Source organism: Vicia villosa, linkage group LG6 (assembly GCF_029867415.1).
Source record: "Vicia villosa cultivar HV-30 ecotype Madison, WI linkage group LG6, Vvil1.0, whole genome shotgun sequence".
In the NCBI taxonomy this organism is placed as follows: Eukaryota; Viridiplantae; Streptophyta; class Magnoliopsida; order Fabales; family Fabaceae; genus Vicia; species Vicia villosa.
Genome location: NC_081185.1, coordinates 162,720,017 through 162,744,226, shown reverse-complemented (window position 1 = coordinate 162,744,226; position 24,210 = coordinate 162,720,017). Strand labels below are relative to the sequence as shown.

Sequence of the window (24,210 nt, the reverse complement as noted above, 5' to 3'; positions counted from 1 at the left end):
ACTATTTTGGAGAGAGTCAGATGCATGTTGACTAGTGCAGGGTTAACAAAGGTGTTCTGGGCTGAGGCTGTTTCGACAGCAACATATCTGATAAACAGATGTCCTTCGACAGCGTTAGATATGAAGACACCTGAAGAAGTTTGGTCGGGACATCCACCAGATCTCGACAAACTGAGAGTATTTGGCTGCGTAGCCTATGCTCACATTAGGCAAGACAAGGTCGAACCTAGAGCTCTGAAATGCATGTTCATGGGATACCCTGAAGGAGTCAAGGCTTATAGGCTATGGTGCCTAGAGCCAGGTCACAGGAGGTGTATCACCAGTCGAGATGTAGTTTTCAATGAAGCTGAAATGGCTTTTAAGAAAACTAATGATGTTGGTCGAAGTACAGAAACATCTGACGAAGAGCTGGAACAGGTAGAGATTCCTGTTGAGGTGGAGCATGTTGATGCTGAATTGCATATCCCAGATGAAGTCGAAGAAGAAGCAGAAGATGCTGAAGTTGAGGAAACCGACGATGACTACCTATTGTCGAGAGATAGGTTGAGAAGAGTCATCAAGCCACCTTAGAGACTTGGATATGCAGATCTTATAGCTTATGCCTTAATCTCTGCAAGTGAGGTTCTAGACGAAGAACCTAGAGACTATAAGGAAGTTATGAGGAGTCGAAATAAGACTGAATGGCTGAAGGCCATGGATGATGAGATGAAATCTCTTCATGATAATCATACTTGGGAACTGATCAAGAAACCTGTTGGGGCAAGGTTAGTCAGCTGTAAATGGATTTTCAAAGTTAAGGAAGGAATTGAAGGAGTGACGTCGAAAAGATACAAGGCAAGGTTAGTTGCAAGGGGTTTCACTCAGAAAGAAGGTGTCGACTTCAATGATGTGTTTTCTCCTGTTGTGAAGCATAGGTCCATTCGAATGTTGCTTGCCATGGTGGCACAGTTCGATCTTGAACTGGAACAAATGGATGTGAAGACTGCGTTCTTGTATGGTGATTTAGATGAAACGATCCTGATGAGGCAACCTGAAGGGTATGTCGAAAAAGGGAAAGAAGATTATGTGTGCAAGTTAAAGAGATCTTTGTATGGGCTGAAACAATCTCCTCGACAGTGGAATAGGAGATTCGACAAGTTCATGGCACGCATAAGTTTCATTAGAAGTCAGTTCGACCACTGCGTTTACTTCAGATTTCGACCTGGTAATTCATTTGTTATTTTGTTGCTTTATGTGGATGATATTCTCATAGCAAGCAACAATGTTGAAGATGTGACGAGGGTGAAGGCTGAACTCAATAAGGAGTTCGACATGAAGGATCTGGGAGCTGCTTCCAGGATTCTTGGAATTGACATTCGAAGAGATAGAAAGAAGTCGAAGTTATGCCTATCTCAAGAGGCATATCTACGGAAGATTCTTGAAAAATTTGGTATGTCAAATTCGAAGCCAGTTGTGACTCCAACAAACCCTCAATTCAAGCTGAGTATTGATCAGTGTCCCAGTACTGATGTCGAAAGAGCCTATATGAATAGCATCCCATATGCTAATATAGTCGGTTCTTTGATGTATGCTATGGTCTGTACTAGACCCGACATAGCATACGCAGTAAGTCTTGTAAGCAGGTACATGGCGAATCCTGGAAAGGCTCACTGGCAAGCATTGAAGTGGATTTTAAGGTACATAAATGGGTCTCTGAATAGAGTCCTAATTTATGGTGGAGCCTTGGGTGAAGATGGTAAAGCAGTAATCGAAGGATATGTCGACTCTGATTATGCAGGTTGTATGGATTCCAGGAAATCTATTTCTGGATATGTTTTCACTATGTTTGGCACAGCAATTAGTTGGAAAGCAACACTTCAGAAGGTTGTTGCTCTATCAACCACTGAAGCGGAGTACATTGCATTAACTGAAGCTGTGAAAGAAGCATTGTGGCTTGAAGGTTTTGCGAAGGAGCTGAAACTTCAAGGTCGAGGTATCACTGTTAAATGTGATAGTCAAAGTGCAATACACCTGTCGAAGAATTCAGCCTATCATGAGCGAACTAAGCACATTGATGTGAGGCTGCATTTCGTCAGAGGAGTAATCGAGCGTGGAGAAGTCCAAGTGCTGAAGGTTTCGACTGAAGACAATGCTGCTGATATGATCACCAAGACATTATCGAGTTGCAAGTTTTTCCACTGTATGCAGTTGATAAAGCTGCATGAAGAAAGCTAGTTTGTTCCCTTGATGTTGTAGAGTTAGATCCAAGGTGGAGATTTGTGAGATTTTGGATCGAACTCTAGTATGGCCGAAGGGTAGCTTCTTGGTTCGACAGGGTTAAGCATGAAGTCGAAGGTTGTTCACATGCTTGTGTCAAAGATGCTAGGGTTGTTAGCATGTTAAATTAGGTTTTAGTGTTTAAACCCTAATTTGTTAAGTTAGCTTGTTTATTAAGTTGACTTGTGTAATGGGCCTTGTGGAAAAAGCCCATTAGTTAGTATGTTAGGTTTTATTATAAATAGCATACTAGTCTCTCATCATTGCTAAGCTGCAAATCCTAATTTAGGGTGAGAGAGGTTATTTGTTATTCTTGTAAACTTGTAATCTTGTTTTAAGAGAAAGTAAAAGAATAACGGTTATAACCAATTATTGTGTTCTTCTTCTCCCCTATAATTCCCTATTATACTTTGTTATTGGTATCGTTTTTCACAACAAAACAAATTAGAGCATTAAGAAAAACACACAAAAACTTTAAAATTTATAGCTAATAATCAATTATCTCATATATTTTAGAAAATTTTGCTTCCAACATTTTCTAGGCCGAATCTTTATGAATTTTATGGAGTTTTTAACATTAAAATGCTCAGAATCATCATTATAAAGAGGCACTCCTATTTTCTTCTTTTGCATCATCTCTTCTTCCCCCTCTCTATCCGTGTTTTATGTGAATATTTGCTTGTTGTTCTTATCATCTTGCTATGGCTCCGTCAAAAAGTGTGTCTATTGGAAATCTATCTTCAATCAAATCTCCTTTGAAAGGACCCTTCTCAAAGAACCCATAAGATTTTTCCAAACGAAAGGTAATTCGGCCAACTTGTATGGAACCAACGTTTCTATGACCTTATAAGAATATTATCATATGATTACTCAGACAATTCTTTACCAAGATCACAAATTAAATGTTAACAAGGCTTTTTAGAGAATTCTATTCAAACCTCTACATTAAAGGTTTGGCCCTCACAACTCATATAAAAGGGATTGAAGTTAGTGTCGACACTAAAGAGTTTTGAAAGTTATTTAAGCTACATTTCGTTGAAATATCCTACACCCATGATGGACCATCAAAGTTCAAGAAGTTTAATCTAAATGCTTCCATTTATAGGGTTCGTGGAAGATCCATTGGACGACAAGAAACTTCCCTTCAAAACAAAGTCAGTAAAGGCTAAGTGTTGAGTTGATAATTATATGTTTACTTGGATTCTTTTTCATTGATAAGGAAATATCGAAGTTATTGCAACAGAGGGTATATTACCCTCGCATTTGATAACAAAACATCATCTAACAATTTTGGCATAAGGAATATTCAACAACATGTCCCTTTGCAAAAAGAATCACTCAGCTGACCTACCTTATGGGAGTTTGATTGCAAATATTCTTGCTAGAGTCGGAGTAGAGCTTGCAAAAAAAAGATTGACTCAGTCCCCCACCAGATCATTTTAACATATAAAATTTGCACTAGAATTACTTATATCACATATAAAATTTGATCGATCATGTGTGTAACTTATGGACGTTCAATGTATCGCTGCTTCACCATACAGAAGTCAGATTCCGAAGCATAGTCAACATCAAATCATCCAAATCATACATAACATGATGCTAAAAAAATAATTTTTTTATTATTTAATTATTATTTGTTTTAACCAAATTAATACAAAAATAACAGAAATTAAACAATTATCCAATCATGATTTCGTAAGTGGCTCTGATACCACTGAAGGAAAATTTGCAATATAAACAAAGCGGAAAACAAAAATTTTTCCTTTAGAGATCCTTACGAATGAACATGATCAATGATAGAACAATTACCTCTTATGGTGATTAACCGGAAGATTGATCACGAGCGTTGATAAAGAACAAAGCCTCTACTCAGTCCACACAAATAGACAACCTTTAGTCTCAGTGTTAGCTGCTACGAATGAAGGCTTTGAATGAGAGAGAATGAGAGAGAAAATACGGCCAGGGTTTCCCAAACCTAATTTTCATAAAAAAAAGGCTTATGCACAAGGGTTATATTTATAGAACCACTTGTATGGGCTACAAGCTAAAAAGCCCAACTTAAGTGCATCACATAATAATAATAATAATAATAATAATAATAATAATAATAATAGTATTATTATTATTATTATTATTATTATTATTACTATAATAACTATTATTATAATAAACATATTTTATTTATTATTATATTTTATAACTATTATAATATAATAATAATAATAATAATAATAATAATAATAATAACTATTATTATATGATACTCCATATTTCACTTAAGTGCACCGTACCTTACGGTGTTTCATAACTCTCTCAAGTATACCGTACCTTACGGTGTTTCTTATTTATTCTATCTCTCATCTATTTGTCCTTATGTGTGGGACCTTGTACGTTCTTGCAACGTTGGCAATTATATTAAATCATCCATTAAACATAATAAACAGCGAGCGGTATCTAGCAACACATCACTGCTACCCAAGTCACGAAAATGTCATGTGATCTGACAAAACCTTTTTTGTGATAATGTTTGTGTGTATATTTAGCCTTTTGCCCTCATGTCTATATTGAACACAAGACATAGACCATGTCACCCTTGTTTAGTTCAATATTGGGCCCTTAGACATTTATCCTATTATGCAGGATGGGCGAATTCCATCTAAGTCACTCATGTCCCTCAGCATGCTTTGTGAAGTACCCATCAACTTTCCTTATGGTCATCCAGTTACGGACGACGTTTGATCAACAATAAAGCACTTGACTTTACATCTAGGGTCCATAGTGGTTTCAGGTCGAAGGGTGGTATACACCACTTATCACCATGAGAATAACTTATGACACTTTGCATAATATTCTATGTAGTATTCTCATAGGGGGTCAATCCAGTATAAATATTACTCCTAATATTTATACCTATGTCAAGACTTGATAACTCCTTATCCATGATCCATGAAATTTGATCATTAGTCTATCTTCATAATAATCTTGATGCTTTAATGATATCTCGCTTCACAATAAAGCTCGACTATGGATACTTTAAGAATAGTGTCCTTATGTTTAATGGGATCTCATGATTAAGTCACACTTAACATTTCATTAAGCAAACTAACTATTCTAGGGACTTTATTATTTTGGAAAAAGAAACAAAATAAAGAAATGCCTTTTTTTATTAATAAATTATTCGATACAAGTACCGAAAATATTGGCCTCTAGGGCTTACACAAACACTTTGCACCTACTTAGGATTTATTTAGATTTTTTCCCCTTCCTCTCTAGAATAGGATAAAGTAATCGACCTTCATTTCGCACATTCCGCATTCCCTTTCGCGGAAGGGATGTGAGTGGAAGCGGGGGTTCACTTTCCGTGGCGATCATTTGTGTACAAAATCTCACTAAATAACTCAAAGTATATGCCTGTTGAGATACGAGCCATTTGAGAATGTACGTGTAAAACACTATCTTTACATATTTTTCCAATTTTATACAATTTTTTTGTTTCGAGAATTTATATTCTTGTCATTTCTAGCATTTACATTATTGCAATTTATTTTTTAATTGCCTTTAGTTACTTACTTTACAAGTTTATAACGTTACTTCAAAGAATCGCATAGATCAAACAAACTTTTTAACAAGAACATGTATTGTGTGGAAGTGTTCTTCATTATCAAGAATAAGATTTAAAATATAAAGCACATGTCCTAGGATCAATCTAGTCGATCCTGTAAGTAATCAAAGACTTTTTGCTTTTGAAAGACTAGCGCTTGTTTACCAATTTTTACGGTAAACAGCGGCATGACTGCTGACAATTGACAAAGATGTTGACATGACATCTTCCATGACAACTTTGATCATTTTACATTATTAATATTAATTAAATGTATAGAGACGGTAACTTGCGATAAATGTGTGGTATAAGATAAAGAAGATAAAGATTCATAATGTATTTTAGAATCTCCCACAAAATTTACTCTAGAAGATGAAGATTTTAAATAAAAAATGGTCGTTAACTTTGTCTCTAATTAAAAACACCATTCTTGAATTAGATATAGATTTAGAAGTGGATTAGAGATTATTTTGAAATTAAAGTAGTGACATATTTTGAATTTTATTATGAATCTTCATCTTTATTATTTTATGCATGAATTTATAAATTACTGTCTCTATACATAATTTATATTAATAAAATAAAATAGTAAAAAATGTCATGTGTAGAACATCTTTATTAGTTGTCATCCCACATGTGTACCCAATAAAAAAAATCCAACACATAAATTCTCACGAGGTCCCCTGTCATGAAGTCAACTAAAAGAATCAATAGTGTTGTCATAAATTTTAAGGAGACAACTAATGTTCGAAAAATCATTTTTTTTTATATATTTAGAAGTATAAAAAATCATTTAGCCCCTAACAAATATTAGCACAAACAATAAGAATCATAAAAATTAATATTTGAAAAGCAAATTTAAATACAATTCAATTCAAAGAAACCCAAGGCTTAATAAATATACGAAGGACCTAACTTAACTTTGCACTTGTTGGGCAAAACCTGAGTCAAGTTAAATGTTTCAATATTTTTACTATTGCTAGAGCTCAATGGAACATTAATGTTACATTTGACCCTGGGCATGTACCTGCGAGAGAATGTTATCCCATGTCTGAACCTAATTCTGAAGTAGAGCTTCACATGAATAACATAAACTCCAACACTCTTCTCTCTGTTGAACTTAGTTACCTGATCATTGTTAAGCATCAAAAGCTGCTGTCCTGAGAAAACACCATTAATGGGGTTACTCATCTTCTTACGTTGGCGAAACGAGTTCACGTGTGTGGTGATCAACTCGACATTCGCGAACTGATAGAATCAATTTAGTATAAAGCAGAAACAGAAATGAACACAGTAGGAAAAATAGGGAAAATAGCTTGATTATTTAGTAGCTTCTACTAGAGTTCAAATGGGATCTAGTAGGTACAAGAGTAGTACTGAAATAGCAACAGAAAGAAAGAAAAGAAAATGGATTTAGGCAGCTTTGAGAGGCCTATTCTCTCCCTAGGGTTCAGTACCAAAATCAAGCATACTGACACAATGATTATTCCTTCTATTTATGACCAATCCTAAAAGCTTTCCTCCACTCACAGCATGACACCTAGCCCTGCCATGTGCTGTGTACTAACAGCATTTGTTTTACTTGCCAGCTGTCCAGTACTAACAGAATTTGTTTTACTTGCCAGCTGTCCACTCCTTCTCTCTCTTGCGTGTTCTCTCATATACTTTTCCAAATCTACCAATTCTCCCCCCTTCCAAATTCTCCTTGACCTCAAGGAGATATTCTGGAAATTCAGATTTTAGCTTGCTGACCAATTCCCAAGAGTTCTCAAACTCAGGTAGTTCCTTCCATTTGACCAGGGCTTCTAATTCTCCCTGTTCATTCTGTCTAGACTCCAATATTTTCTCAGGAATGGGTTCTAAATGCCATTCCTCATTAATGCAGCTTGGCAGAGGTTGAGTCTCCACAGAAGGTGAGACAGCCTTCTTGAGCAAAGAAGCATGGAACACAGGGTGTACCCTAGTGTCTTCTGGCAATTTCAACTTATAGGCTACTGTCCCAATCCTCTGAATTACTTCATAGGGACCATAATATCTTGGACTCAATTTCTGGTTTAGTCTCTTGGCTAATTTCTTCATTTTATAGGGCTGGATTTTCAAAAACACTCTATCTCCCACCTCAAACTCCACAGCTCTTCTATGTTTGTTTGCTTGGCTCCTCATCATATCTTGAGCTCTAAGCAATTGCTCTTGGAGCTCTTTCAACATTACATTCCTCTCAGCAGTCAATCTATTAACCTCATCTACTGCTGATGGATGATTGTCACCTCTCACCAACACAGGAGGAGGTCTCCCATACAATGCCTCAAATGGTGTAGTTCTCAAAGAAGCATGGTAGTTGGTGTTATACCAGTGTTCAGCCCAAGCTAGCCATTTGGGCCACTGTTTTGGTTTCAGCCCAGTGACACACCTCAGATAAGTTTCCAAACATCTGTTGACAACCTCTGTCTGTCCATCAGACTGGGGATGATATGCACTGCTGTACTTAAGTCTGGTTCCTGCTTGTTTAAACAATTCAGACCAAAAGTGACTTAAAAAGACCTTATCTCTGTCAGAAACTATGGAATTTGGGAAACCATGTAATCTGACTACTTCTTTTATGAATATCTCAGCAATGTCCCTAGCTGTATAAGGGTGACTGACAGGTATGAAGTGTGCATACTTGGTCAATCTATCCACTACCACCATGACTGTGTCTACACCTAATGCTCGAGGTAATCCTCCAATAAAATCCATGGAGATGTCACTCCAGGTCTGAGTAGGAATAGGCAGAGGCTGCAGCAAACCCCCAGGGCTGAGTGTTTGATATTTGTTTCTTTGGCATACCTCACAAGCTTGAACATAATCTTGTATTTTCTTCCTCATCCCTTCCCAATACACTACACTTGCTATTCTTTTGTAAGTTCTTAGATAGCCAGAATGTCCTCCAATGGCAGTGTCATGAAACTCTTTTAGAATCCATTCAATCCTATGAGATTGTCTTGGAATCACAATTCTGCCTTCATGATACAATCTTCCACCCTTTAACATAAAGCCTTTTTGACTGGAGGGATCAACCAAAACTGCTTGCACTATAGCCTTCAGCTTCTCATCCTTCTGTACTTCCTCTTCTAACCCTTCCCAAGCTTCACATTGGATGGTGGTGATGGTGGCATACTGCATCTGCCTAGATAAGGAATCTGCTGCACTGTTTTCCTTTCCAGGCTTATACTTCACTTCAAAATCATACCCCAACAATTTGGACAGCCATTTTTGTTGTTCTTCCCCCATAATCCTCTGCTCAGTAATAAACTTGAGACTTTTCTGATCAGTATGCACTTTAAAATGTCTTCCCAGCAAGTATGGTCTCCACTTTTGAATTGCAATCACAATGGCCATTAATTCTCTCTCATACACAGACTTTTGCTGTGCCCTAGATGATAATGTCTGGCTCATGTATGAAATTGGTCTTCCTCCCTGCATGAGAACAGCCCCAATTCCTTTTCCTGATGCATCAGTCTCAAGTACAAATTCCTTCTCAAAATCAGGTAATGCTAATACTGGAACAGTAGTCATTGCCATTTTGAGAGCCTCAAAAGCTACTTGAGCTTCATGGTTCCATAAGAAGCTATCTTTCTTCAATAGCTGGGTCAGTGGCCAAGCAATTTTTCCATAATTCTTTACAAACTTCCTGTAATATCCAGTTAATCCTAGGAAACCCCTCAGTCCCTTCAGGTCCTTAGGAATGGGCCACTTAAGCATATCTTCAATTTTCTTTGGATCAGCAGAGACTCCAGCCCCTGAAATTAAATGTCCTAAGTATTCAATTTCCTGCTGACCAAAAGAACACTTTTTTCTGTTAGCAAACAGCTGCTGTTCTTGGAGCAAGGACATAACTGCCTTTAGGTGATTTTGATGTTCCTCTCTACTCCTACTATAGATGAGGATATCATCAAAAAAAACCAAACAAAATTTCCTCAAGTATGGCCTTAAGACTTCATTCATTAAGGCTTGGAATGTTGAAGGGGCATTTGTCAACCCAAAGGGCATCACCAAGTATTCATAGTGCCCTTCATGAGTTCTAAATGCAGTCTTGGACACATCCTCCTCCTTCATCCTAATCTGATGGTATCCAGCCTTCAAGTCTAATTTGGAAAAAATCACAGCTCCCCCCAATTCATCCAACAGCTCCTCAATGACAGGTATGGGAAATTTATTGGGGATTGTTACCTTGTTCAAGGCCCTATAGTCAGTACAAAATCTCCACCCACCATCCTTTTTCTTGACTAACAGTACAGGGCTTGAAAAAGGGCTGGTACTATGCCTCACAATTCCAGCTTGCAGCATATCTTTAACTATCTTCTCAATCTCATTCTTTTGATAGAAAGGATATCTGTAAGGTCTGAGGTTTGGAATGGCAGCATCAGGTTTGAGTTGAATGGCATGATCATGTGCCCTAATAGGTGGCAGCCCTGAGGGTAAATTGAATACTTCTTCAAAAGGTCTCAATATCTCCTCCCACTCCTTATGCTCCCCTGTTGCACTCAGCATTTCAGATTCCATGGATTGCAAATAAAATCCCATGCCCTCCTCCTTCAAACTCTTGAAAATAGCTTTCCAAGTGGACTGCCTTACACAAAGAGCAGGGTCTCCTTTGATCTCATAAAGCTGACCCTCCTTCTCCCATTTTAGGCTCAGCTCCCCAAAATTGGCTTCAATTTTTCCCAAACTAGCTAGCCAATCCATACCTAACACCATATCTGTACCACCTAAGTCCATCATAAAGAAGTGTTGGTTGAAATTTACTCCTTGCATCTTGAATCTCAGCCCTTCACACACTCCTTTATTTCTCACCCTATCTCCATTTCCCACTTCAATCACATAAGTAGGAGTCTCCACCACCTTCAAAGCTAGCTCTGCTACAACTTTTGAATCCAGAAAGTTGCTAGTGGCACCTGAATCAATTAAAGTAAGCAGCCTTTTATCCTTTACTTCCACCCACACCTTGAAAGACTTGTTGGAAGTAAATCCATCCCTACTTTGCATGGACAGTTGCAAAGTTTGTAGCTCCTCCACCTTCTCCACTACTGTCAATGTATCTTCACCTATCACTCCTTCTTCACCTTCTTCCCCACTACTCTCCTCACACAGTTTTAAACACATATGCTTAAACTTGCAGACATGTTCCCTATTCCACTTATCTCCACACTTGAAACAGAGCCCTTTTTTACTTCTCTCTTCCAACTCTGCAGGGTCCAGCCTTTTCCCTTTTCCCTTGTCAATTCCTCCTACTTGGTTCTTCTCATGATCCTTCTTAGATCCTCCAGTCTCAGCAGGATCTTTCAGCCTGAATGTGCCTCCTCTATCCTTCCAAAAACTCCCCTTCTTTGTGATAACTTCATTCTTTTCCTCAATCAGCAGTGCTCTGTCCATCAACTCAGCTAAATCCTGACTTTCATGTAGTTTCAACTCAGCCTGGATTTCATCCTTGAGTCCATTCAGAAAAATGGAGTCCAGCATGATTCGTTCTTCCCTCCTTAATGGTGCCACCATCATTTCAAACTTCTCTCTGTACTCTCCTACTGAACCTTTTTGTTTCAAACTCAGTAATGGTCCCAAAGGATTATGCAATAGCCCTGGTTGAAAACGTCGCATCACAGCCATTTTAAATTCATCCCATGTCCTCAACGGTGTTTGTTCTTCCCACCATTGGTACCAATTCAACGCTCTCTCTTCCATCGCTAACATTGCTACATCCAGTTTGTCTTTGGTCCTAACCTCATTCAGCTGGAAATAGCGTTCTACCTTCACCAACCACCCATACGCATCCTCACCTTTGAACAATGGAATCTCCAGCCTCCTACGATTCCCAAAAATGTGGGAACGACCCTCACCCCTATTGCGACGATGGCGTGGCTGCGACTCACGTGAGATGGAACTCCTGTCGCTTTCTTCTTCGTCTTCGTCGTCGTACTCGCCACCTCTTCGTGGCCGTTCATTCCTTCTCGGGTTACGCCGCGGTTGTTCAAGGATCAACTGACGAATCTGCTCCACCGTGACCTGCGGCCTCGTCTGTTGCTCCATCACCATCTGGCGAATCTGTTCCATTGTTCCTTCAAAGTTGTTCATCCTCTGTTCTATGGTGTCTATTCTGTTTTCCATGATGCTCCTCGTAACTACCATTCACGGCGCAGCTGGAAACCAAGGCTCTAGATACCAAATTGATAGAATCAATTTAGTATAAAGCAGAAACAGAAATGAACACAGTAGGAAAAATAGGGAAAATAGCTTGATTATTTAGTAGCTTCTACTAGAGTTCAAATGGGATCTAGTAGGTACAAGAGTAGTACTGAAATAGCAACAGAAAGAAAGAAAAGAAAATGGATTTAGGCAGCTTTGAGAGGCCTATTCTCTCCCTAGGGTTCAGTACCAAAATCAAGCATACTGACACAATGATTATTCCTTCTATTTATGACCAATCCTAAAAGCTTTCCTCCACTCACAGCATGACACCTAGCCCTGCCATGTGCTGTGTACTAACAGCATTTGTTTTACTTGCCAGCTGTCCAGTACTAACAGAATTTGTTTTACTTGCCAGCTGTCCACTCCTTCTCTCTCTTGCGTGTTCTCTCATATACTTTTCCAAATCTACCACGAACCTTGACCCTTCGTAGGACGCTCGAGCCTGAACTTTGTTGTAATAGATGCTGAGTCTTTTGTTTGGGTTATGGGCTGTGAAGTTGAGCACCATGTTGTAGTGTAGGCCGTAGGGTGTTGTTTGTGTAGTCGAATCGGGTTAGTTGGGCTTTTGTGACGTAGAATTTGAAGGGACGGGGTAGAACAATGATATAGAAGAGGAAGACTATGAGGCCAGAGAGGACAATGAGTTTAATGAGAAGCCTCCAGAAGAAGCTGAAGAAATAGCTACAACGGCTTTTGTCGGTCAATTGAGGTTGTGTATCGGCCATGCTTGCTGTGTTATAAGTAGTGCAAATATGACAAAGAAATTAAGGAATTATGAGAGAAAGGGACAATTGTTGTTGATTGTGAGATGTGGAATAAATGAATGGTGTGTTAGTATATATAGAAGAAAATGCATTGGGGAGAATCAATGCGATTGTGAGTATTTTATTATGCATGTAAAATAATGCATGTAAGGTAGACATGGCGCGTTATTTAGGTGGGTTTGTAGTTTTTTGTTATTTATAAACAATAATGTAGAAGACTCTTGACATTTGATCTTCTCGTCAAGGCTGTATAATAAGTTAATAACATCTATATGTATATAGTTGTAGGCTTTAAATGTTCATTATATAATTAAGATCTATTAGATTAAAACAATTTATATAGTTGCGGCTCGATGTGGGACTTTTAGTACACCACCTCACGTCTAAGACTAGACAACTGATGGCAGGTGGTCCATTGGATCTTTAAACAAGGCTCTTATACCATGGTTTTAAATTGAATTCCGTATCGGGCCGCAATTGCGGTGTGATTCGAAATCACACGTCCAATTACACTAGAATTTGCACCAAACACCTTCTCCCATGTTTCTTCACATATTTTCATCATAATTGAACTTTTGAGAACACAAAAAATTCAATTTACATGTGTTTTGTAATGTAAAATATTAACATTAAGAGTTTTTTAATGGTGTATTTCAAATATCTCCCAATCAAAATTCACACTGCAACAGCCGTAATGCGCATCGCAGCAACCACAATGGCAATTGCAATTTAAAACCATGTCTGATACCATGTGAAAGTGTAACTCATATACCATGAAAGAGATGATAGAAAGCTTGCATAATGAAGATGAAGAAGATAACTTGTATATTTCACAACTAATTCTCATCAATACAAGGTGTCAAGTATATATAGTGATCTAAAGTTAGTTACACTCTAACTAACTTTTTCAACCAACTATTAACTACTTAACTAACTTTTGATCTAGTTGTAACTTGTACACAAAGTAATCTTATTGCATGGATTGCTCCTCATGCTTAACAATTCCTCTCATGGACCCTCTTCAGTAGCTGTTAAATCAGTTCTGACTCATTCAAACTACCATGTTTTGGGCTCGATCAATGAGGCGTTCTTTTGGTAGCAAGAACAAATTTGAATTTGTTGATGGAATGATAGTTATTCATACTGAATTCCTAACTTTAGAGGATGGAGTTGCTGTAACATGTTTGTTCATTCTTAGATCATGATTTGGCTGAAGAATCTATTGCAGAAAGCATGTGTTTCTTGAGAATGTCATTGATGTATGGCAAGAACTCAAAGAACTATTTCGCAAGGTGATTTGAGTACTCTCCTTGGAATTAGCATGCTCTACCATAAAGGTCTAAGGACATTGATGCCAAATGAGTTTGGATCATTACAAGCATTTGACTTATGTGAACTTCTAATTTCTCTCAAAATAATTATTCAAGATCCTATTCAAATGCACTTTATAGAAATTTGACCTTGAAAAATAAAATTGATAATTAATAGTCAAATTTGAAGCAGAAAAATTAAACTAAGATCAATAGACAAATCTCAAGCACTTGAATACAATGCATGTATATGGTATATGTCATGGTACCATACAGTCAAAGAATGAATAAAATAACAACAAATTTTGCATGCCAATACTAGGCTCAAAAGCAAAAAGACAGAAAGAAAGATAAAAGAAAACAATTACAGGAAAGTGCAAGCTTAGAACCTAGAACTCAACATCGCACTTAGTGGGTATAAGTCGTATAAAGGTAAATCCAGTTCCATTGTTGTTGCTCAAAGGAACAGTGAGGTCGCACTTGACCTTAGGTTTGTACTTTCTGGATATGGAGTCCCCAAGTCTGAATCTAATCGTAAAGTAAAGTTTCACTTTGATATTATAAACTCCAACACTCTTGTCTTTGTTGAATTCAGACACTTGATCACTATGGAGCATCAACAACTGTTGTCCTGAGAAAACACCACTCATAGGGTCACTGCTTTTTTTGTCTTGGCGGAAAGAGTTCACGTGTGTGATCACATCGACATTCGCAAACCTTGCCCCTTCATAGAATGCTTGAGCCTCAACTTTATCGTAATAGATACCAAGTTTTTTGTTTGGATTACGGGCAGTGAAATTGAGCACCATGTTGTAGTGTAGTGTGCTGTTGGTATAGTCAAATTGGGTTAACTCGGCTTTCGTGACATAGAATTTGAAGGTGCGGGGTTGAACAATGAGATAGAAGATAAGGATTACGAGACCGGAGAGGACAATAAGTGCAACAAGAAGTTTCCATAAAAAGCTGAAGAGAGAACAACAACCGCTACGGCCACGGTTGTTGCGGTTGCTGGATCGCCCTCGTGCAGCAGGAATTGCAGGTCCATAGTAAGAGTCGTTCAACTGAGGTTGGTTATCGGCCATACTTGCTAATGAGTAATTGGAACACGTATGTGATGTGAATGTGACTATGAAATTATCTTTTGTTTGCAAAGGTGTGTGCTAGAGAAATCAAGGAAGAGAAGAGATATTGTTGTGAATTTGTGAGATGAAGAAGAAACATATGGTGCTTGCGTATATATAATAACAAAAGGCATAGGTGAATCTATGCATGCATAGGAACAACGCAATTAAGATTTAAAAATTGAATAAAAATGCGGTCGGCTAAGGAAAAGGTCAATAGCGAATTGACGATAGTCCTAAACAAATCCAATGTGAACTTAGGAGTGCAACTTGGGTGGATTAGTAATTAGTACAATTTTTTAAAAACAAGTATAGTGTAGCCTCCTCCCCTTCGTTAATGACTGCTATTATAGTTTATAAGCATATTATATTTTATGCATAATTGATAACTGACGGAATATTGTTTTGTTTGTAAAATTATGATTTTTACACACACAACATTATAACTGATGGAAATAATCAGAACGCAACACAATCAAGAACAGATCAATAACTAATATAAATGAATTCTATGATCGCAATTTTAAATTTTATCATCAACAAGAAAAATTTAAAGTGTAGATTTTTGATAAAACCTACACTTAACAAATATAATGACATGCAATTCTGTAAAGGAGGGAGAGAGAGGTCTATATTAGATTTATGGTGGTTCAGCTATCGTCATCGCTGAGCTTAATCCACTTTCCCGTGATTTGCCATTGAAATTTTTTGGTTTTCCAATAGTCTTTGTGACAAATTACATGAGTTTAATACAATAACAATATCTAAATAACGTCAAAAAATATAAAAATCTTCTATTGAATCCTTTGACTTGCAAATAGTATATGAATTAAATTCTTTGAGCACTACAACATTTTTATTTTACAGAAATGTTGTGAAATTATTAGCTTGAGAATTTTGGCTTAGTGTTTGGACATGAAAGTATGATATGAAGGTATGAGATTTGCTAAGTATAAGATAACCTAGCTATAGGTTCGATATTTTGATAACTTTGATTAAAGTGGGTGAATTCGACATTTTGGGTTCAAGGTTTAGATAACCTAGAAACATATTAAGCCTGGTTTGGAGGAATCTCGGGAACTGATCCACAAGATTAAGATCACTCTCTCTGCAAAACATATCTAGAATCTTGAAAAGGTATGCACGAATCAGCACTTCAACGTGGAGATATGGTGTAGAAGTGTCGAGTTTGACGCCCCCATCAGATGATAGGGATTTAGTGCAATTTTTAAATCCAGAGGCCATCTGAACTAGAGACGTTTTGTCAACACTATAGGATTCGACGAGAGATTTTCGACAAAGGCATTTGGGATATTTAAAGGGAGTTATTAGTGAGTAGTGGTTTGCAGCAATTCAAACGTTGAAGACAAATGGAAGCAACTAGAAGACTGGAGCCCACGTAGGTGGATACATGTTGATTCTTGCAGAGATAACCCTCATTGACGATTAAAATTGTGATAATATATAAGTCGAGTCCAGTTTATGTAACATGAGTCGTAATTTTCATTTATTCTCTATAAAACTAAAGTATCCAAGTGACAGAGAGAAATTATTTGAGAGAAGATGTATGAATTTACGTCCTTTCTTTAAGTATTTCAAATTCCAACATTACTTAATGACATTTGTTATGTTTTTCGTTTACTTTCTTCGTCCAAACCAATTATGCATTGTTTCGATCATAGTTTCTATCCAAACTATTAACATTCAAACATCTAAGTTTCAAGCACCAACATTTTTTATACTATTCTGCATAAATTTTCCTTAGAATTTTTTTCGAGTTTAATCCATTAAGTGAACTAAAACTTGTCATTTGATTTACTAAAAATACCAGTAAACAAAAACCTAGAAAAACAGTTGCCTTAGTATAAAAGAACGGTTTCTTGGTTGTGCCAAACTGAGGCATTTCCTTAGCCTTTCGCAATGGATTTTACTCCAAACGACCAACGCCTAACAGGTAGTCATTGTTTTAGGTTTCTTTAGAGAACGGTTTTTAGAGTTCAAAAAAACAATGAATTTTCTTTGTTTTCATATTAAAATCGTTGCAATTGATATCCAAAATGAATTCTTTGAGAGAAATCTTTAAGCAAAGTCATCTTGATTCTTCCAGTCCCAACTATTCTGCTCCAAGGTCTCTGTTATGCAACGACATTTCCTCTATCTTATCGGTATCTTGAGTGTTGATCTGCCCGAAGATTGAGATGAACTTTTACCTTGTCCATAGGCTTCTGCACAACACTACTAAAGTGAATATGAAGAGAATAACCTCTTTCTTTTCCACTAGAATTGTTAAAACCATCTAGAACACCACACACCTAGCAAACTTCAAAAATCTTGAACAAACCTATAAATAAAAGTTAAATCCAGTAACAAAATCTTCTCAGCAATCATAAATCTATAAAGATAAGAATTAGATCCATGTGAAAATGGAATTAGAATGAGGAAGAAGATGAAAGAAATTGTTGGCAAGTGTTCAAGAAATATTAAAAAATCTTTTTAAAAATTAAAGTCAATGAGTTGTGAGTTTTCAAATCAATATTGAAAGTGCGTGTTTTTCTAACATTGTTGAGGATTTTGAAAGAAAATGGTATTTATGTGTGCTGGAGATAACATAAAAATTAGTGAAAATGGTGTATGATGTGAGTCACAAGCAAGCGGTAAGATTTGGGTCAGAGAACCAAGTGATTTGAATAAAGAAGCAAGAACATATGAAAACTCGTTTGTGATTCGAGTCACACAATCTATGATTTGAGTCACAAGTTAGAGTCATGAATATATGTGATTTGAATGAGATTTCCAGAAGCAAAATTGAAATCTTTCAATTCAACGTGATTTCGTCAATGTGTCTTGTAATTCGAGTTATAAAGTGTGTGACTCGAGTCATGAAAACATGAAATAAGTCCTTACCTCCTTGGAGGTTTAATTTGAGTTAGATGAATAGTGTGGTTCGAGTCACACTAGCAAAATCTTTATTTTTCAAGTTTTCAAGAGTTTTTTTAGATTTTACCATAATTATGGCTTGAACCATTTTTGCTGATAGTTCTTGATCCCAAAGCTTCTCAATAGATTGAGTCAAAGCATATTGCTTATTTTTTCGGTCCCCCTATTTTAAATTTATACAATTTTGGTCCTCCTATTTTAGATTTAAACAATTTTGGTCCCCCTTTCATACCTTTCACTTATAATTAACGATCTTTTCACTTTGTAAAAGATAAATTACTTGTAAAACATGACAAATCATCGTACATAAATTTATTATTGAATTTCATAGATAAAAATATAAGTTAAAAAATAAAAAATCTCATCGATTTTCTTTGAAAAAACATGAGAGGGGGACTAAAACTGTTTAAATATAAAATGGGGGGACCAAAACTATTTGAATTTAAAATAGGGGGACTATATTCGTGAATCAGGCAAAGTAGGGGGACCAAAACTGTAGTTTAGCCTATAATTTTATTCATACATGCTTAAACACAAATTTTAAAAAAATAATATAAAGGTGCACATAATTAACAAGATTCACTTAAAAAGACACTAAATGCATATATAAATGATCACACAATAACTTAGAAATGAATAAATGAATGAAAGGAAGAATGTAAGAAGTAAACAAATGAACATATAGAACAAAATGCAATAATGATATGCAAGAGATAAAAAGTTGTAGAATCATACCAATAGGGTTGGTTAATGTATAACTTGCTACAAGGAAATGTTAGTTTAGAACATAATACAAATAGAAAATGAAATGAAATGAAATATGAGTTTAAATCTATTTAAATTAGGAAGAATCAAAGATTCTCTATTCCCCATGTATCTTGTGAAAAGGTTATCTGGATAACAGTTCCGTAAAAGTGTCACCAAACTGGTTTTTCATATCCATATATTAAAAAATAACATCACCCTTTTCAACATGATCCCTAAGAAATTGATGTCGGATTTGTATATGTTTAGTACCTGATGAAGTACAAGATTCTTAGTGAGGCTTATTGCGCTAGTGCTATCGCATTTGATTGGAACACAATTGGGTTTTAAATCGTAATCCCATAATTGTTACTTTAGTCATAGGACTTGTGCATAATAATTATCGACGGCTACATATTCAGTCTCAGCGGTAAAAATAGCAGTGTTATACTACTTCTTATTCTGTCAAGAATTTAATCAATTTTCAAATAAAAATGACAACACTACTATATAAAGTATGTACTACAATACTCATTTTACCACGATTCTTTGAAGGATCTTGCTTATATCTTTAAAATCAAACACCATTGTTTTTAATTTTTTTAATTAAAAATTATTAATATATTTCCATGGTTCATAGAAACCATAGTGACATTTAGTAAAGTTCATGGATTTCAATCTCAGTCCTAGAAAATTTGTGAATTTCAATGTCTTTCTTTTTAATTTATTTTTAAATTAAATATAATCAGGATTTCACTACGGTTGAATATACCAACCGTGGTGATATGTTTTGCCATTTTTTTTTATAGTGGCGCCTTTCTTTTTTTATTCTAAAATGGATCTAGATTTCACTACAAATATGTAAACCTATTGTGGGGATGCATTTTTCTTTCTTCTTTTAAAATTTTAATTACTTAAATATTGATGCTTTTTACAAAATTAAATTAAAAATATCATTTTTTAAATAGATATGATTCCCATGAACTCTTTTTTCTTGCATCTGGTTTTTCATGGTTTACAGGATTTTTAATTGGTTTATTTTGTATAACTCCTTACTTGGGTATATAAAATTCTAGACCTAACATAAAATCTATTTTTCAACTAAAATTTAAAGATATTCAATTAAGTTGTAGGGTTTGAAAGCAAATTTGATATTCATAAAGGCCATTGAAAAATGTCTAAAACTAAGAGAGAAGAGAAAAACTATATATTATTATTTGATGTTATATTTTAATTCATTAACATCTTTTATTACACAGTTATCACTGGAAGGTGCATTTAAATTAGAAACACTTAAAACTAATTTATTAAATGTCAAAACAATAGCAAAATAACAAGTCATAAAATATTCTAATTGTACTCTCTTGCATCTAGAGCTCATATCAATCATCATATATTTGACTTAAACATTTACAAAAGCCTAAATAACACATTGTCTTATCATCGTATATACACATATTTTTAGGACAATCCTCGTCTTTATTATAACATGGAATACCACGCGCTATAATGAAGAAAAAAAAAAGAATGTTACTAGAATAGAATTAAATATAGATTATAAAATAATAAAAAAGAAAATAAAAAAAGAATAAAAAATGGTTTACTTTTAACACTCATTGCACCAAGGAATAGAGAAAAAGAGATAATTAAAATATAAACAAATTTGATAATTTTAGTCATCTTTTCCACCTTTTGCATGTATAGGAAATAAATTATGGTTATATAATCTGATGAATTTATAAAAATTTGTGCTCTCCTTACATCAATTAAATAGTTTTTCATAGCTATAGAGTGTCTCTTAAAGCATAAAACTTGTAGAGTTATAGCAGAAAATATTAAAACAAATATTAATAGTCGTTAAATGACTTTTAACTATATCAATAAGTTGTGTTTGTCTCTTAGCACATGTAACATAGTAAGAAGATCTCATAAAAAACTTATGGATCATATGAATATATTTTTTCTTTCATTTTTATCAAATTTTGAATATTTTATAACCTTTCAATATAGAAAAGAGGAAACCCAAAAAAAAGTAATATTATTTAAAATTTATCAGATTTTCTTGTTTACATGTGTTGTGTTTTTCTTTTAACACGTCTGTAATGAGGTCACATAAAAAAAACTTATCGATTATAAGTGTTCATTCTTTTTTATTTTTTTAATGCTAAATATTGATTATTTTAATTTTTTTTAGTTTTCGCACTGGTTTCCGACTTACATAGTAGATTGACTAATCCGGCTCGTGCATTGGCCAAACGTTGTTTCTGCTAGGAATCGAATTCGATATTCTCCGAATATTGTCCTTTGCAAAGACTCGTTTACCACTCTATATATATTCGATTAAACACAACACAATCAGACACATTTTCTCCGAATACATTTCTGTTTTAAACTATGCATCACTAATCATAAATAATTTAGAATATTATTTATGATTAGTGATAAGTTAGAATATTATTTATGATTAATCATGCATATTCATCTAACTTTCAAACCCTTTAGCATTCATTTACTAAAATAAATAATATATTCTATGAAAAAACTTTTATCCCAGTTTACGAATAATTAAGGTATAAATTAAAAGCATGTCACATTTTAATGTAATTTAAAATATACTATATGTTTCCCTGATTGTCTTAGCAACCGAGGAGAAATGTTATGATCAACTCTGTTCCCTTCAAATACCAACAAGTACAATTAAGCGCATATTATTATTTTTTTATTTATGACCTATTTCCTGGAATTAGCTGAAAATCGAGGGGAAAAATTTTTCATTTTATTTTTTCGTCCATTTATAAAGTAACAACGAGCAAGACATATATAACTCATGAATCCACATGAAACATCGCCGGTCTACATGAAATCCACACAAACTAATATATTAAATTGTACATACCACAACAATTTATCTTGAAAATGCATAATGCAGAGTGTTGAAATGCGAACATTATTAATAAAAAATACATTAATAATGAAAGCATTGCATGAAGTACAACATCATTCTCTAAGATGGATTGCAAAACAAAGAAATGTCTCAAGATTGGTTCCTTAATATATTTTCTCTTGTAATTTCTAAAATTAGTTTTTAATGGATGCTTGTTAAAAATATTTGATGTTAGTTAGAAAAGCATAAATGTAACTTAACAATGTTAGTTGTTGTTGTTACAATGTTGTTGCTGTTGTTACTCCATAATAATAACTACACCCATGCTTTTCTAATAGCATTAACCCTTTTTACAAGAATGTATTGAATAAAATAAATTTAGTAAATGCGAGAAAAGAGATTACATTAGGGAAACAAATTTGATCAAAATATTTCTCTACTCTTGTAATCCATATTGGAGATTGATTTTGTAGTAGTAGTCGATTTCACCTCGGTGGAAAAACCAATCGAGGGGAAAAATAGAAAACTTTCCATTACACCCTTCATTACCTTGCCCATAAAACCGAGGTAAAATCCATATTTCAATCGAGGTAAAAAAACCTGTTTCGTAATAGTGACCATCTTTCACATCCTGAAGATTTGGTTCAATTTTTGAATCATTTTCTCTTCTTATTTTCATATGGATATATATTGAGTGTACTAACTTAAATCCATATTTTTCTCTCCATATCACTCTCTTTTACAATCATTATAAATTTACATTCGTAACAACTCAAAAAACCATATTACCTATTACGTTGTACTTTCTATTTCCTAGTCTTTGGGACTGTTTTGGCTAATTCTCCTTGGTTGGGGTGTTTTTTCCTTGGCTTGAACATGAACAAGGATATAACCTCTTTCTTCTTCACAAATTTCACATAAGATATTTTTACAAAATATTTGCGTTTATGCTTCTATATGTTTGGTAGGGTGCATGACATTTTCATTCCTCATAAAAGAAATAACAATAATTGTATATTTATGGTAGTTTGTCCTCTGCACTCCCTTCCTTTTCAACAAAAGGTAAGGATCATTTATCTATGGAAGAAGATTCTAAATCTAGTTTATGGTTGGCTACTTGTCTAGTAAGAGTTATGATAGATAGTGTTTGATGAGAAAGCTCTCACGATGTAGATGAATGTATTCATGGTGAAAATGGTGAGAGTGAGGCCAAGCTTAGCTTGTTTAATGATTATTTCTTAAGTCATGAATGAAGCCTTTGGCTTTCATATTTATACACATCATACAAAGTGTAAATGTTAGTGAGCAAGATAGGCATTGAGACTCCAGTCTTTCTGGTAGCTGGAGTTGATTCTAGTGAGGAGGATAGGCATTGGTTGGTGCAGTTTATATGTCTTGATTCTTATTTTCTTCTTGAGCATTATTTGTGTTGGTGGATGTAGTTGCTCGAGCCTGATATTTTGGTGTTGTAGGTTCAAAGTATTCATCAAACCTATTACGAAAATCCATCATTGCATGTCCATACTTGTTGCAACGCTGATATGTTGGACAACTTCCAATTGTGTAGTTTGACCTGCCTCTACCTCTTCCTCTAGCAGGTTTCCCTCTACCACATGAGTAATGACCTAAGACTCCTAAGTTAGCAAGTCTAGTAGACTGAGTATGACCACCAGCTTGAACAACATTGGATGTGGCACTAGGTGCGGCAAGTTCTGAACGATACTTGTTAAGTTGAGCTTCTTGAACATACAACATGTTTTCCATTTAATAGATGTCCATTGGATTAGTCTTACCATATACCGTCATGATGAAAGGCTTGTACTCTTCAGGAAGTCCCTGAAGTATTAAATCAATTTTCTCACGCTCCGGGATTGAATCACCAATAGCCATAAGTGAATCTACAATAGCTACGATTCGAAGTACAAATTCTGATATTATTTTGGTTCCTTTATTACTCATCTTTAACTCTACACAAACTTGATGAACACGAGCCTTCATATGAACATTGTAATGCTTCTGCACTTTATCCTAAACCTCATATGCATGTTTTCATGAGAGTACTCTAGGAAGCACAAATTCTGAGATTTTTGATAGCAACCAAGTGAGCAAGGGTTGGTCTTGCACAATCCATTCCTCACAAGCTTCAAATACAAATTTTTCAATACAATAATTTTTTAGTCTTGAAAATTTGTGGAAATCGGGGGGTTTACAACGATCTTGTGGAGTTTATGTGACAGAATTACACCTTCAACATGTTGATTCCATAACAAAAAGTTTCTTTCTTGAAACTTAATCGAGAGTTTTGGAGAAATTTTGTTTGTCGAACGTGTAAACACTACAAATTTTGATGTAGCTTATGAGATTTGAA

General features: G+C 35.2%; 1 protein-coding gene, 1 long non-coding RNA gene and 1 pseudogene across 2 annotated transcripts; all 3 read right to left on the bottom strand.

Moving 5' to 3' along the window:
- Window positions 1–6,751: 6,751 nt before the first annotated feature.
- Window positions 6,752–12,807, bottom strand: LOC131615205 (NDR1/HIN1-like protein 10; annotated as a pseudogene).
- Window positions 12,808–14,510: 1,703 nt separating this feature from the next.
- Window positions 14,511–15,335, bottom strand: LOC131613057 (NDR1/HIN1-like protein 10). The gene has a single exon (XM_058884773.1). The coding sequence runs from the start codon at window positions 15,236–15,238 to the stop codon at window positions 14,546–14,548; it is 693 nt and encodes a 230-aa protein (XP_058740756.1). The 5' UTR covers window positions 15,239–15,335; the 3' UTR covers window positions 14,511–14,545.
- Window positions 15,336–20,150: 4,815 nt separating this feature from the next.
- LOC131613056 (uncharacterized) lies at window positions 20,151–20,757 on the bottom strand. The gene is made up of 2 exons (XR_009287558.1): window positions 20,563–20,757; window positions 20,151–20,462 (listed from the first exon to the last, which is right to left on the bottom strand). It is a non-coding gene; the product is annotated as an uncharacterized LOC131613056 (long non-coding RNA).
- Window positions 20,758–24,210: the final 3,453 nt, after the last annotated feature.

Coding starts and splice junctions, on each gene's coding strand:
- LOC131613057 (XM_058884773.1), bottom strand. CDS start 15,238: ATGGCCGATAACCAACCTCAGTTGAACGACTCTTACTATGGACCTGCA.